At 40.8% G+C, this 13,894-nt stretch overlaps 1 protein-coding gene across 5 annotated transcripts in view; it reads right to left on the bottom strand.

The window, feature by feature from the left end:
* The window catches only part of IQCM (IQ motif containing M), a 144,758-nt gene that overhangs the window by 15,184 nt on the left and 115,680 nt on the right, over nt 1-13,894 (bottom strand). For 2 of the 5 annotated variants that reach the window (XM_077301649.1, XM_077301650.1), the window contains one exon: nt 4,852-4,937. The exons of 2 other annotated variants lie outside the window; for them this stretch is intronic. In XM_077301649.1, coding sequence (XP_077157764.1) covers nt 4,878-4,937 — 60 coding nt within the window. In that variant the 3' untranslated portion in view covers nt 4,852-4,877. Of the gene's footprint in view, nt 1-4,851; nt 4,938-13,894 lie in introns of those variants that run through there. One more of the 5 variants, XM_077301651.1, reaches the window with a different exon arrangement.

Below are 13,894 nucleotides of genomic sequence, written 5' to 3'. Positions count from 1 at the left end.
TGATCCAAAGATTGTGAATCTCTTGGGGGGCTATAAGGGAAAAGGCATTCCTGCAGGTATGTTGGTCCCAGACCATTTAGGATTTTAAAGGTTATCAGCACCTTGAATCTGATTCGGTCTCCAATCTGGAGCCAATGCAGCTGAGCAAGCGCTGGTGTTGTGTGTGTTTTCCATTGAGTCCCTTTCAGGAGTCATGCATCCTCATTTTGGACCAGCTGAAATTTCCAGAGTAGTCTCAAGGGCAGCCCTGTGTAGAGTGAGTTGCAGAAGTTTAATCTAGCAGTGACCATCACCTGAATCACTCTGGCTAGATACAACTTCAAGAGATAAGGTGCAAGCTGCCTTGCCTGGCACAGCTGGAAAAATGTGCCACCATTGATAAGGTGGGGTCCAAAATCAACTCAAGCTTGTTACATTAGGCACCAGTGTTAGTTATACCCCTTCAAGTGCTGGAAGCTATATCACCCATCTCTCTCTGCCAGCCCACCCAGAGGACTATTGGACTATTCCAGAGGACTATTGGATTAGTTCATCTTCAGCATTGTTCCATTTTTATTTTACTTTCCATATTGATCACTGCTTAAAGATTAATACAGCCAGACTAAGATAAATAGCTGTTAGCAATCTAAGGTTCGCAGCAGTATATGTAAAAATATACTTGCTTGTAAAGATTACAATCTAGAGGAGACACAAAGAACACTTAATTCCGGGACTAAGGTGGCATTGGATAGACAGTTGTCCAACTACAGATGAACTTCTGAAGTTGAGTAAAAGTTTCAACTAATATGAAAGTGAGAAAGTGTCAAAAATTATGGTGGCTTACCCATTCAAGGCTCTCTTTCCTTCAAAACCTAGAAGTAATTGATTGTGGGCAAAGGCAGAGTATATAATATCCAGTTTACAAGACTTTTTAAAAGTGATGGATAAAATCTACCACCATCCCCAACTATTAAATCACATGTTTGACTGGTGTATTGATTAAAGCTAATGTTCATACTGAACACCAGCAGCATTCGAAACTTGTTAAAAATAAAGTTGGGGAAAATATAAATCTAATCCAAAGTTGACCAGTCGAAAGACCTTCATTTTTTATGAAATACAGATTAAAATAACTGAGTGAATAGCTTCCCTGAGGGCTTGGAAATAGCAGCAAAAAAATTAAGTGTCAAAAAGTTTGGCTATTAACAATCTGTAAATAATAATACATCAAGACAGGTAGCTGTGTCACTATGTCTGTAGCTAGAGTCCAGTAGCATCTTAATGACTAACAAAATATCTGAAGAAATCGGCAGTGACTCATGAAAGCTCATACCCTGCCAAAAGTTTTGTTAGTCTTTAAGTATTATTGGACTCTTGCTCTTTCCTGTTTCTATTAATAATAATGTTTCCTTGTCAGTAAATGTACCACTCTAATGGAAAATGCCATGGTCTAAATTGGTTTCACTTACAAGGGATTATCCAAATATATATAAAATCTGGGTCTGATTCATTTTAGTCTATCTAAGAGTTAATATAATTGAAGGTCAGTCTGTTCAAAAATATATGTAACCATTACCAACAATTTCCATGTATTTAACCTTGGTTCTATTAGATATAATTTGTCAGTAACCACAGCAAATAGCTTTGCTTTCTGTGAAGGTGCTAGATTTCAATCTAAATGTCTTTCTGAATTACTTAGCCTGAATATTTTGGAATAACGCTAGACATTCTACAAAAGTATTTTAAAAATTGAAATTAGAAACTTGAAATTGGAGATGTCTATTGAAATCTTGCTTTTAAGAGGTTTCTGAGTGAATGCTATTGTAAGTATAGCATACCTCTGAAATGGTTTTTAGAAAGGGTAAGGCAGAAATTGTATGACAAATCCACTGTCATGTTATGGTTACTTGTGGCTTTATTGAAATCTCTACAATGCCATCTACTTCTTGCTTTCTGAATAAGGATGGAACAAACCAAAGTTACAATGAATAAATGAAACAAATTGAAGTCTTATTCCCCAACCACTAGCTCTTTTACACAGGCAATGGTCACTTTACAGGCTGTCTTCATTTTGAGCTCTTTCTGTGTTAAGTACTCAAATCCCATCTGTAATATGGGATATGCAATAGAGATGAAGCTGTCAAATTATTTTAATTCCTTGCAGTTTGAGACTGTCTGCAGAGATGGCACTGATCTGTCCATTACTTTTCAGATAGAGGTATGGTCTCTTTTTACCATATCTTCTCTGGACTTTGTGGACACACTTTAGCAGAAGGAGTGATAAATTTATCCTTTGGAAAGGATTGGTGGAAACTGGACAAGAAAGCTGTACTCCAAATGGATGGCATACCATAATGAGTTTTTACCCAAACAAGCTAACATTTGTTCAAGGTTACATTGTGATCAGCATGCTCTCCACTCTCTATCCAAGTATGTTTGTATCTGTGTGTGTTTTGTATCTCATTCCCACTTGGTTATCTGAATACTGTACAAAGCCATGACAAGACATATCGGTCAAATATTATCCAGAGAGAAAATCCCACGTTATGCAGAGGTCTGAATCTGCACTCTGTCATGATACCTACTCTGCACGACTGTTCATAGTATTGCAGTCTAATTGTAGAGTAGCATCCTACCTTTCACTTCCAGTTCCCTTGTTTCTTTGGTCCTAACCAGATGTGCATATGGTTATCTGTATCTTGATGTATACCTGTATCCAGTAGCATCATTGAAGTTGACAGCTGAGAAACACTGTCCCATCATTACCTCACATCCATTCGGACTGTTTTCCCCATGGCTACTTCATAGCTGTGGGATCTGGGTGTAATGAATAATAGGCACAGATGCCATTATGTCCTGCCCTATCATTTGCTGATTTTCTTGATCCCAAATGGGGAACGACTGACACAGATACTTGGAGCATCCTGCTTGGCATTTGACGCGCAGCAAAGAAGCATATGGGTAATGCAGCCCTCCCCCAGGAAAATATGTTACTCTTTCTATTCCTGCCTGAAATAAAGCATCAGTATTATCTCTTGCCCCTCCAAGTGGCAAAATGTGTCCCAAAACTTGCATGGGAGCAGACTGTTTGGAAAAATCTCAAAATTCCCCATCACAGCGCTCCGATGTGCATTTCCTGGACTCACTCAGCAGCAGCAAGATTATGATGATGTGGAAACATTGCCCTGCCTGCTGGATTGGGAAACCTAAAGGTAAACTAGAGGCAAGTTCAGTTTAGCAGCTTTATGGACCTTTCTGTGCTTTTCTTTGCCTGGCTTCCTTGTATACCATTTGCCCAGCGGCTGCTTTGCTTTTGGCCAACTTTGTTTCTTTTCTTCACTAATATCATGTGCTACTTTGATTCCAGCCTTGCTGCTGCTGCTTTCCCTGTGTAAGTTAACCAGTTGTTTTTTGCCCTGTGTGTCTGTGCAGAAAGTTCTATCACTTTGCCCTGGTTTTTTTAATGCATTCTCTCCATCCCTGACTGTCCCCCAGTAACATTAACCAACTGCCTGGAAGCAGTGACGAGATGGCTCAAGCAGAGTTGTCTGAAGCTCAGTCCTTCAAAAATGGAGGTCCTGTAGCTGGGTATGAAGGGTCCATGCGATGAAGCATGTCTGCCTACCTGGATGGTATGCAGCTCTCAACGGTTCACTCTGCCAGGAACCTGGGCATGATCTTGGATGCTTCCCTCACCATGGAAGCCCAGGTCACAAAAGTAGCATGACTGGCATTCTACCATCTTCACCAAGCCAAACTACTAGCACCCTACCTGGCCCCAGAACACCTAGCGACAGTGATCCATGTGCTGGTCACCTCTAGATTGGACTTCTGTAATTTGCTCTTAGTCCCCCCTTTTTTTAAGACAGTTTATTTTCAGGTGGAAAAGAAATCAAATAAAGAAATGAGAATGTATGGGATGAAATCATTGGCAGAAGGGAGGAAAACGAATTATACTACATGAGGTGTCCTTCGAGATATTCCCCCTTTTGTCGCCCAGCTGGATGATTTCCTAACCAGACAATCGGCTACACAAAAAGTGGTACAATTATAACATGGTTTCTAGAAGAAGCTTATTTGATTGAAGGTAATGTGAAGGCAAAAGTTTACTAACCTTATTCTAGCTGACTTGTGTTGACATTAAGCATTGGTATTTTGAGTAAAGTACACAGCCAGGGTAATGATTATACTAATAGACAGTACAGGCACAAATAAGGGTCTTCCATCACTAAGCAAGCATTTTCATCTTTACTTGTGCAATCCAAATACCATTTGGTACTGAAGTATGAAAGACTTTAGAAATAATATTTAGAATAATATTAAACGAGCTCCCCTTTTTCTGTTTCATGTTTGTGTCATACTCTTTTTTTTTTTTGGTACTCTAATTCTTTTGCCAGTTGACTTTTTCCAGTGAACAAACATGCACTGATGTCTGTTTTGAGCTGCACAATTAGAGAAAATGGGTAAGGAAAAAGTAATCTGCATACCAGCCAAATTAGTTGATTTTAGCTGTTGCTTTCCCCTTTGAAAGTTGTTAGATCGCGATGAGGCTGATGGTGTGGGAAGCAAAGGTCAAGATCTGAGACCAGATTAGTCATCTTGCAACTTGATAGAATCTTGCCAGGGTCCACTTGAAATACTGAAGTAAAAATAACTTTAAGTTATTTATAGTCACCCCAAGATATGAAGAGGCATGAAAACCACAAGGAGAAATGCCTCTTGGCAATAATGTGGTGCTAGGAAGTGCCATCAAGTCACAGCCAATTTATGGTGACCCAAAGGGTTTTCATGGCAAGAGATGAACAGAGATCCTTTGCCATTGCTTGCCTCAGCACAGGAGTTGCCTCTGGACTTCCCCGGTGGTTTCCTATTCAAATACTAACTTGGGTTGGCTCTGCTTAGCTTCTGAGAGCTGATGAGACTGGGCTATCTTGGGCCATCCAGGTGAGGACAATAATCTAAAAAGATATTTAAAAGAAAAGAAACAGAATATACAGCTATGATACATAGGACCAATGCAGTCATCCTGAACTGTAAATCCTTTGGAAATAAAAGCAAAAGGTAATGAAGTGAAAAAATATGCACATATATAAAATACACACCATTTTATGGACTGTTATATGAGTTAGTGGGAAATGCTGCAAAGTGAAAGCCTATTCCTCCCTATTAGTAATGCTTGAACACCCACTGATTCAGCTCTCAAACAGAGAGACAATTTCTTGTTGTGGTTCGGCTGTTTGTGAACAATAACCTGTTAAGTTATTTTCATGTATTTTAACACTACAGTACAGTTCAGTAGGCTTTATTATTATACATGTTTCATACATGTGCATTCTGAGCCTAATCAGAGTCCTACTTTCCTGCTCCCCCCTACCTGGGGCTGCCATACCCGGCTCAAAAGACAACTGTATAAATCAACAGTTCTTATTATCAGGTCATGGGCATGCGTGCATTTTTGCATGGCCTTCAGACATTTAATTGCCTGATCATCTCCCCTGCTACAAAGATGGAGAAAGACCCCGTAAGGCAAGAAAATGAAACTCTACCACTGCAAGGGAACAAAACTCCAGCTCCACAAAAGCTATTTTACAGCCATTCGAGGCAGATGGGTAACAGGTGAACACATTGAATGTTTGGCTTACAGCTACTGAACCTAGTGAGTTTCGTTGGTAAGTGCACAGCTTTCCTAGTTCCTGCCTTGAAAAGCATGTTGGCTGAATTTATGAGTCAGCCTGTACTACACTTGCCAACCCTTTCTAATTTCAGCTTATGATCTGAACAGAGCTGTACATCGATACAACAGTACATATACACATAGAATCAGAATCATAGAGTTGGAAGGGGCCATACAAGCCATCTAGTCTTAAGCCCCTGCTCAATGCTGGATCAACCTAAAGCATCCAGGATACGTATATGTCCAGACACTGCTTGAAGACTGACAGTGAGTGATAGTCATGATGTGCATAATCATGAACACTGCCTTTTTGTAGTATCCCCAATTATGTAGAATATACTATGCACATAAGTTACTGCTGAGAATGTACCTGGCATCGATAGATTCAGCAGAACCTAGTTCACTCCTCTTCACCCATTCAACCTACTTGCTTTCAAAGGTCCAAGCAGTCAACATAAACATCAGATTACTCTCACTAATGACATACTCTTCCCTGCTGTCTTATTGAACTCTCCTGGATACATTGCAGATCATTTGATTACTCTGTGCAGTAGATAAGCAAGGGATCTTTCTTCAAGAAAATGCCTTCTGTAACAGCAAAACTCCGGTTCTCTAGAATTAGTGCAATACTTTTCTTGTGGAAAAATTACATTCTCATCCCACTACCTAAAACTAGCAAACCAGCCCTGATAGCTTGCACTGAGATGGTTTGTGCTGTGATTTTGTCAGTATCAAGGCACCTGTTAGCTAGTGCACATGTTTGATGTCTATTGGCCTTCCACTGATCATCTGAGTGCTAAGAGCTGCAATAGTAACACTAACTACAATGTAAAATAAGTTGGTGGTTGACTTAAATATCCCTGTGTTTACTACGCTGTACCAAAACATCATTATGCATTAAATGGTGACACTAAATACTAAGACTGAAATATAGACATTTCAGAGAGCAGTTACATTTGTTGTCTCTGGCTGAAACACCAGATTAGAGAAATCTCAGTGGGTTTGTCACACATCCAAAGAATGAAAATCTTAAACTCTGCTGATTATTAAATCCAGCTGTTGGTTAGCTAAAAGTGTATACATTGTTTTCTTTCTTCTTCTTACTTGCAGTGCTTAATATATTAAATCTTTACCATTGTAACAGACATTTTAATACAAAGGTTTAGAGGACGTATTTTTAAAATAATTATTTGAAGTGAATATGCTTGTGGAAATTGAAGGCATGGTTAGGAAGTAAAAACAGATTTTGAAAAAAACCCACTGAAAATAATCCAATTATATGATTTTGCAACTTATGGGAAGTTGTAGAATGATGGCGGAAAAGAACTGATCTGCACAAAAGACCTCAGGTCTCCAGGAACATATGCAATGGGTTACCACAAAAAATAGATATCCATGAACTTTGAATATTTGGCCTATGACATTACATATCTGAAGAGTCCCACTTGAGTTAGATTGATATTGCGAAGATGCTTCCAATGTAGGAAGCAATCCTAAACAGGTCTGCTCAAAAGTAAGCCCCATTTTATTCAGTGGAGCTTACTCCCAGGAAAGTGTTTTTAGATTGCAGCCATAATATCCTAATCACAAACTGAGATGAAGCTCCTTATGTTGTTGGCTCCCATTCTTCCTATTCCCTGTTCTGTCTATTCTGATGTGAACATTTACACAGTAAACTCAAGATTTGGGGGTGGGGGACATGCCTTTTAGATGCAGAAGCTCTGTAAAGGGCCATGTATACTGAAAGCACTTTGTAATTGCTCCTTGCTCATCATATGGATTTGGAGAAGGTAGCAAGCAACGAGTTGATGACTAGATCTTTTAATGTGTGAGGGAGGAAAGCAATGTCATCTAATGTAGTGATCCCCAACCTGTGGGCAGCGGACCACATGTGGTCCCTGGACTAATTGGAGGTGGGCCCCGAAGGACACCTTCTCCCCACCCCCGGCCCTTTACTTCATCCCCCCCAGCCCTTTACAACACACTTCATTGTTGTGGCGTGTCTGTATCTTATTTTGAAGGGATATTTAAACATTACCATAGCGATCAGAGAGTGTTAGGGCAGTGGTTGAGAGTAGAGGAGTAAACTACCCCCCCCCCCACTGGGCCTCAGTAAAAGGCGTTGAGTGATCCCCGGTGATAAAAAGGTTGGGGACCACTGATCTAATGCATTACCCCAAAAAATCTGATGTCAGAGGATGCATTTTTAATGAAAATATTTTTGTATTTGAGAAAATATTGATTTCAACTCCTTGATTTAGGTACCCTATTAGCAATTACTATGCAATAAATGTAAAGAAACTGTGATCATTTTCTAGTTCCTGCCAATTTATGTCATTCTCCGTAGATTGTTTCAATGGATGCTGAGGACCACCTGAAACACAAGCTACAATGAAAGTGACCTTTTCCAATTTTTAAAATCAAACTGGAGGTAGAAACTTGGGGTTAAATCGAAGGGTGTTTTGGGGTGTTTTTGTTTGTTTTTGTTTTGTTTTTTTTGCTTCTCCAAATGCCATCTGCTCACTTTTCAGTGAAGGGAGTGTGTTTCTAGATAATTTCTATAAATAAAATCTCTATTAACAACTCAATTGATTAAGTCAGAGTTGTGCATTGATTCTGCCCATAACATCAGACCCTCAGTGAAGGATAGCTTGCAAAGAGTGATTTACCTCTCCCTCTTTTTTTAAGAGCAAGGCAGTTGGCAAGCTGGGAGCTAGTGCTGTTCAATATACGTCCATGTGGATTCAACAAAGATTTCAAGATGCTTCAACAGCTGAAACTCTTGGGAAGAAGTATCATAGCAGCCAATTCTACCTTCCAGTAAATCCCGGCAGAAAAAATGGAAGGCACTTTGTATTCCTTTACAGTTCAGCACTAAGGAAATAAATGTTTCTGGCTTGTTTGTTTTTTTTTCTGAAGAGATTACTTAAATCTCAAGTGTAGTCAATGCTAAGATTTTTCTTTTTTACAGTAATACCACCCAAAAAATACATACAATGTCTACTACAAGAGGAATAAAAGGGGAAAAGAAACATTTTAAACAGTTTAAAATTCAATTTTGAACAGCCTTGGGCTTTAGGAATCTTCAAATGTTTTGTCGAATCTGTCTAACACTGCTTTGCTCATAGTCCTTACACTATTACATTTCAGACAAAGACCTCCACACCTCCAACTGGGCTTACAAGGACAATGCAACCCACAAAGGAAAGCAGGGGAAGTAGCTGGCCAAAGTCATGGCAAGCAAAATCATTCATGCTTCTCTTCCTGTATCTGCACTGTGCATTGCTGCTTCCCCTTCAACACTTGCTAGGACTAAGTTTGTACAACATAGATGAGGTAGAATGTATGCTGGTATTAGGGTTACCAGCTCTTTGTTGGGAGTAATTGGGAAATACCTGAAGATCTGGAGGGTGGAACCTGTAGAAAGCAAGGTTTGGGGAATGGAGGGAACTCAGCTGTGTATAATGCCACAAAGTCCAGCCTCCAAAACACATTTTTTTATACAGGAGAATTAATCTCTATAGCAGAGGTGGCCAAACTGTGGTTACTCAGAATGGCAGGTGCAGCGAAAACCCAAATGCATGCATTTCTGCTCTGAACAGCCCCGAATTAGACCCCATTAGACCCCACTTGAAAAGATGGAATTGGGTTTTCTGAGGATTCGTTTGTGATGAGGGAAGTGGGGGAGCAATTTAGGTCTGTTCCTGAAGAAGCAGATTTCAGTGCGGAAACGTATGAAAAAGTCAACCCTTTAAAAATGCAAATCCAAATGATATAACTAGTGCGAAAACAGTCTCCCCTTGCCCATATTTTTCATTTCATTGAAAACCCTTCAATACTGCCTTACACATGAATGGATGCACTTGCACATGCAGGATCCCCCTGTCCCGGTGCTCATAACTAACTTGGCTGAAGCTGCCACAGGATTTTTATAGTTCTTAAAGTGATTGCCAGCATACAGTCACCTACCCTTCCTGTCCCCACAACAGACAGCCTGTGAGACAGGTGAGGCTGAGTGAATTCTAGGAGAAACTGACCAGCCCAAGGTCACTCAACTGGCAGCCCCAATCAGTACTGCCCACTAAGGCAGAAAATGTCATCCAATTACGACTGGTGTGGGTAAGTCCTCTTCTGGATATGAGCCCCACACCTCCAGTGGAGTGCATAAGCCAGCATTTGGCACAGCTGTTTACAATTTCAGCTGAGCCCCTGGAAGCCCCGTTTTGCTGCTTGGAACTCACAGGGCTCTTTTCCCATCCACAATTATGAAGCATGTTTAGCCTCCAGTGCAACTGAATCAGTCTGTGTTGTGTTTGTGAAACAGGTACTGAGGGTGTTTGTTGTCCAGTTAATGAATTCATAATGATTAAATGGCAGGTATCATGATTGGCACAGGTCTTCTGTGCCTCCCAGTTTATTCAAAAATATAAAGCAGTCTGCATGGAACATTTTCCTGCAATTGCATGCTGGGTATAGAAAACTCCCACAAGGGATCATTTCCTTTATTAAATCAAACATGATTTTTTTTACCAGTCTGCTGCTCTGCCTTTCAGTCATATGACATGAATTTGATTACTACAGCATCCCGTGCATTAAATCAAATACAGTGCTAGGGAATAAGCACGGATGTCCTGTGCAAAATTTGGAGATTGAGGTGTCCTGCATGGCCTTCTCACTTTCTGTCAAAAGGAAGCCAGTTACTGTCAGTCTTTTTTTTTTCTTTTTTTTTCAGAATGGCATTTTCTTCCTCAAGATTTTTTATATTGGGTGAATGTTTTTGGGGGAGTGGGCCAAATATTGGCACTGACGGTTTTTAATAGTCTGCATTGTGAAGAACTAAATGGGTTTGCAATAGCCCTCTTCAATTAGCATGTGAACCCAGACCAAATGAGCACAGTGCCTGGTGACTGGCTTCTTCTTGAAGAACTATTTCCACCCAAGCCCTATTCAAAGGGCTTGTCAAGAATGACACCTTGGCCAGACATCATTTGGTCTTGTTCAAGGCTACCCTTTTGGTCAACACCTTTTCAGAGCAGCATTGGACTCCCAAAGGAAAACACAGCACTGCTGTATGTGAACTTGTTATGAATTCTGCAATGGACACTAAATGGTTAATGCTTTGAAAACCTTGAGTGACAGGAGATTCAGATAGAATTCAACAGCTGAGAGTGGCAGTTAAGAGTGGCAGTTAAGGATGACAATTGAGAGTGGAATGGGAAGAGTGAAAGGGAGTTAAGCAGAGGGAGAGGATCCTGAATGAGAAAAGTGGGACAAATAGCTCTTGCCTAAGGGAAATTGTTCCTGGTAAACAGGGATGATTCCTTTCGAATGATTAAGAAAAACTTGTCTGAATGTCCTGTGGACCATACAAATCCCCCGCCCATTTTCTTTTGCACACCTCTTGCTCATAGCATCCTTCATCACAACTGGAGTTAGGCCAATATTTTCCATAATAACAGGCACACCTTCCAAGCGGTTTTGAACCTTACCTACTTTTGAAAGTACAGCTAAGTTCTTCTCTCTAGTCCCCAAGGTTCCTAGTGGCTGTTTGAGAAAGGTACAGGATTGTAGCTGCCTTCTTTTTCTTCATACCATGCAAAAAAAAAAAAAAAAAACCTTCCAGACGCCTGCTAGGCAACTACAGGGATCCAGATAATGAGCTCTCACTCAACTGTCTCATCCTGGGCCTATTCTGCACACAATAGATAATGCACTTTCAATGCACTTTAGAAGTAGATTTTTCCTGTTCTGCACAGGAAAATCCAGCTGCCAAAGCACATTGAAAGTGCATTATCCTGTGTGTGCAGAATGGGCCCTGGTCCCAGGAAAAGGGGCAGGACAAGAGTTTTGCACTGTGTAGTCAATTTAGAGATGGGGATTAGTAGCAGGCCTTAAAGTGAATTGTTATTTCTTTTTAAAAGTTTAAAACCACTCCAAAGAAAATGCTTTCACTCACACACACACACACACACACACACACACTTCTAGCAGTCAATGGCTTTGCATTTCAAAAGTCCATCCTAAACATGGAAGAAAAACTACCCATGCAGTAAATGGCCAGCATGTTTTTATAAAATGGATTGCCATACACATCATAGCCTCGGGTCATACTGTTTGTATGCTAACACAGTATATTTAACAAGCAAAGACCTGGATTAACTGTGAGGCCAGCAAAGTGCTGTTGCACCGGGATACATCAATTTTACATATCTGGCCATGGAGACTTCTCATGAGACAGTTGTAAGTTTCTCTTTGGAAACCACAGATAAAGCTAGGGATTCATTACCATAAACTGTTGCAGAAGTCTCCCAGAAACCAAATATCTTCTGTTGCGACTGTCCTATTTAAAATTTAAAACATGTGCCTGTGAAAGAAAATCTTCCCTGGCTCTCTGGACAGTCTGCTGAAAAACTGAATAATTTCTAATGCGGTTGACAGGTAGCCAGTTTCTCTCTGAAATTAGCATAGTTCAGTATTAGCTCGAAAGGACACATTAATATAAACTGCCAACATAAAAATATTTATTAAAGAGCAGTAAACAATCTGCTTACCCAACTATAGATGGTGTGCTATATTTGCTGAGAGGCTCGAAATGATCGCACTATGCAAACCACCCAAGCGAAGAGATTTCTTAAAGGAGAACTGTAAACAATCTGGTCTCGCAAACAGGCAGCTAAGGTGTATGATATGAACAGCTGCACAATGTTTATGCAAAGTTTTTAATAATAAAGTACCATGTGTTTTCTAGGAGCAAGGCTTATTTAAAGAAACATGTTATAAACTCAGCAAGACCACTCTAACAATAAAACAAGCAGAAGGGGAGGTGTTCCTTTATGGACATTTCAGAGATCAGAACTGCAGAAGTATGACATTCACCAGGGAGAGAGAGTATCAGTTTTATGCATCATTTTCTGACTATTTTATTACCTAAGAGTTATTACCTAACAACCAATAGGCTCTCTTGGAGTTCAGGAACAGGTGGTGACACAAGGTGATCAAATGGGCCTAGGAAGTAGGGGAAGAAAAGGTAGTTGGATGAGTTGGTGAATGGACGAGTGGCTGACCTGGTGGAAAAGGGGAGCTGGGCCTGCAAGCAGCCTTTATGCCTTCTGGAGGGAGAGGGCTAGAACAGATGTAATCTATAAAAGATAAACTCCCACAGGTTGCTGGAGAGGAAATATGGTATGTGCTTACAGAGAGATGCTGACAGTGAGAGTGGAGAGCCAGTTTGAGGGATGGAGAAGGAACAGGATTCTGGGAATAAATGAGAATTGGAAGCACCATTGGGAAGGTGGATTGCCATCAAAGGGGTATGGGGGTCCTCAAGGCCAATCACATTCAACTACATGCTGGTGTCAACACTGATATATGAAATCAATTCTGATTATTCTTTTGAGGTAAACACTGAGGGCCTTTTCGCACAGGGATCTTTGTTGCAAATTGTTTGCGGAATGAAAAATCGCCATTTAAAATAGTGGAATTCGTCGTTATGCATACCTGCCTTTGTAGTGGAATCAGTTGCGTTTTTTAGCGTTTCCCACAGGCTTCCGGTCTCGGCAGAAATCGCTAGAAAGGAAGCGCTATTGCCAAGCTCGTCCCGCCCCTGGCCGTCAAGCAGCCAATGGGCAGCCGTTAGCATGCTCCCAAACAGCCCCTTTCCCTTTAAGAAAGGTTTAAAAAAAAAAAAACAACCCATAGCAACGAATCTAGGTAGATTCGTTGCTACGGAGAGACCCATCCAGCTGCCTAATGTGAGCTGTCGTTTGATTGTATGATCGTTTGCACGCTGCCTCGAGTGATAAAAAAAAAATCCCCCCCCCCCTCTCACGGGCCCGATTTTCGGCTGAATTTATTTGTAAAAAATAAAGGGACTTTATTTCAGCAAACGGGCTTTTCAGTGGTTTGTGCTTAGTGACTAAAGGTGAAGGACTGAAGCCAGGGAAGCCTCTAAACAGAAAGAGGCTCGCCGGTGCGTTTATCCCCGCTCGCTCGGAGAAAAAAAAATGGCGATCGCTTCGCCGGAAGTTTGGAGGAGAGAGCCAGGGGGAGGGACTTTGAAGAACCAGCAACAATGGTAACGCACAGGTCTTTAGCGCTACTGTTGCAGATTGGTTGCAGGAGTGTATCGCTATCCGGAGGGTGAATCCACTTTTCTGGATTCCCCTGAAAGCGCCACAACGAAGCGCTTTTTGCTGATTGGTTTCAGGATTGTTGCAGATTGTCTACGACGTCGTGGGTTAT

The sequence above is a fragment of the Paroedura picta genome, chromosome 10, assembly GCF_049243985.1.
Source record: "Paroedura picta isolate Pp20150507F chromosome 10, Ppicta_v3.0, whole genome shotgun sequence".
Classification (NCBI taxonomy): Eukaryota; Metazoa; Chordata; class Lepidosauria; order Squamata; family Gekkonidae; genus Paroedura; species Paroedura picta.
The sequence above is the reverse complement of the archived record's forward strand: the minus strand, read 5'-3'. Positions and strand labels throughout refer to the sequence as shown.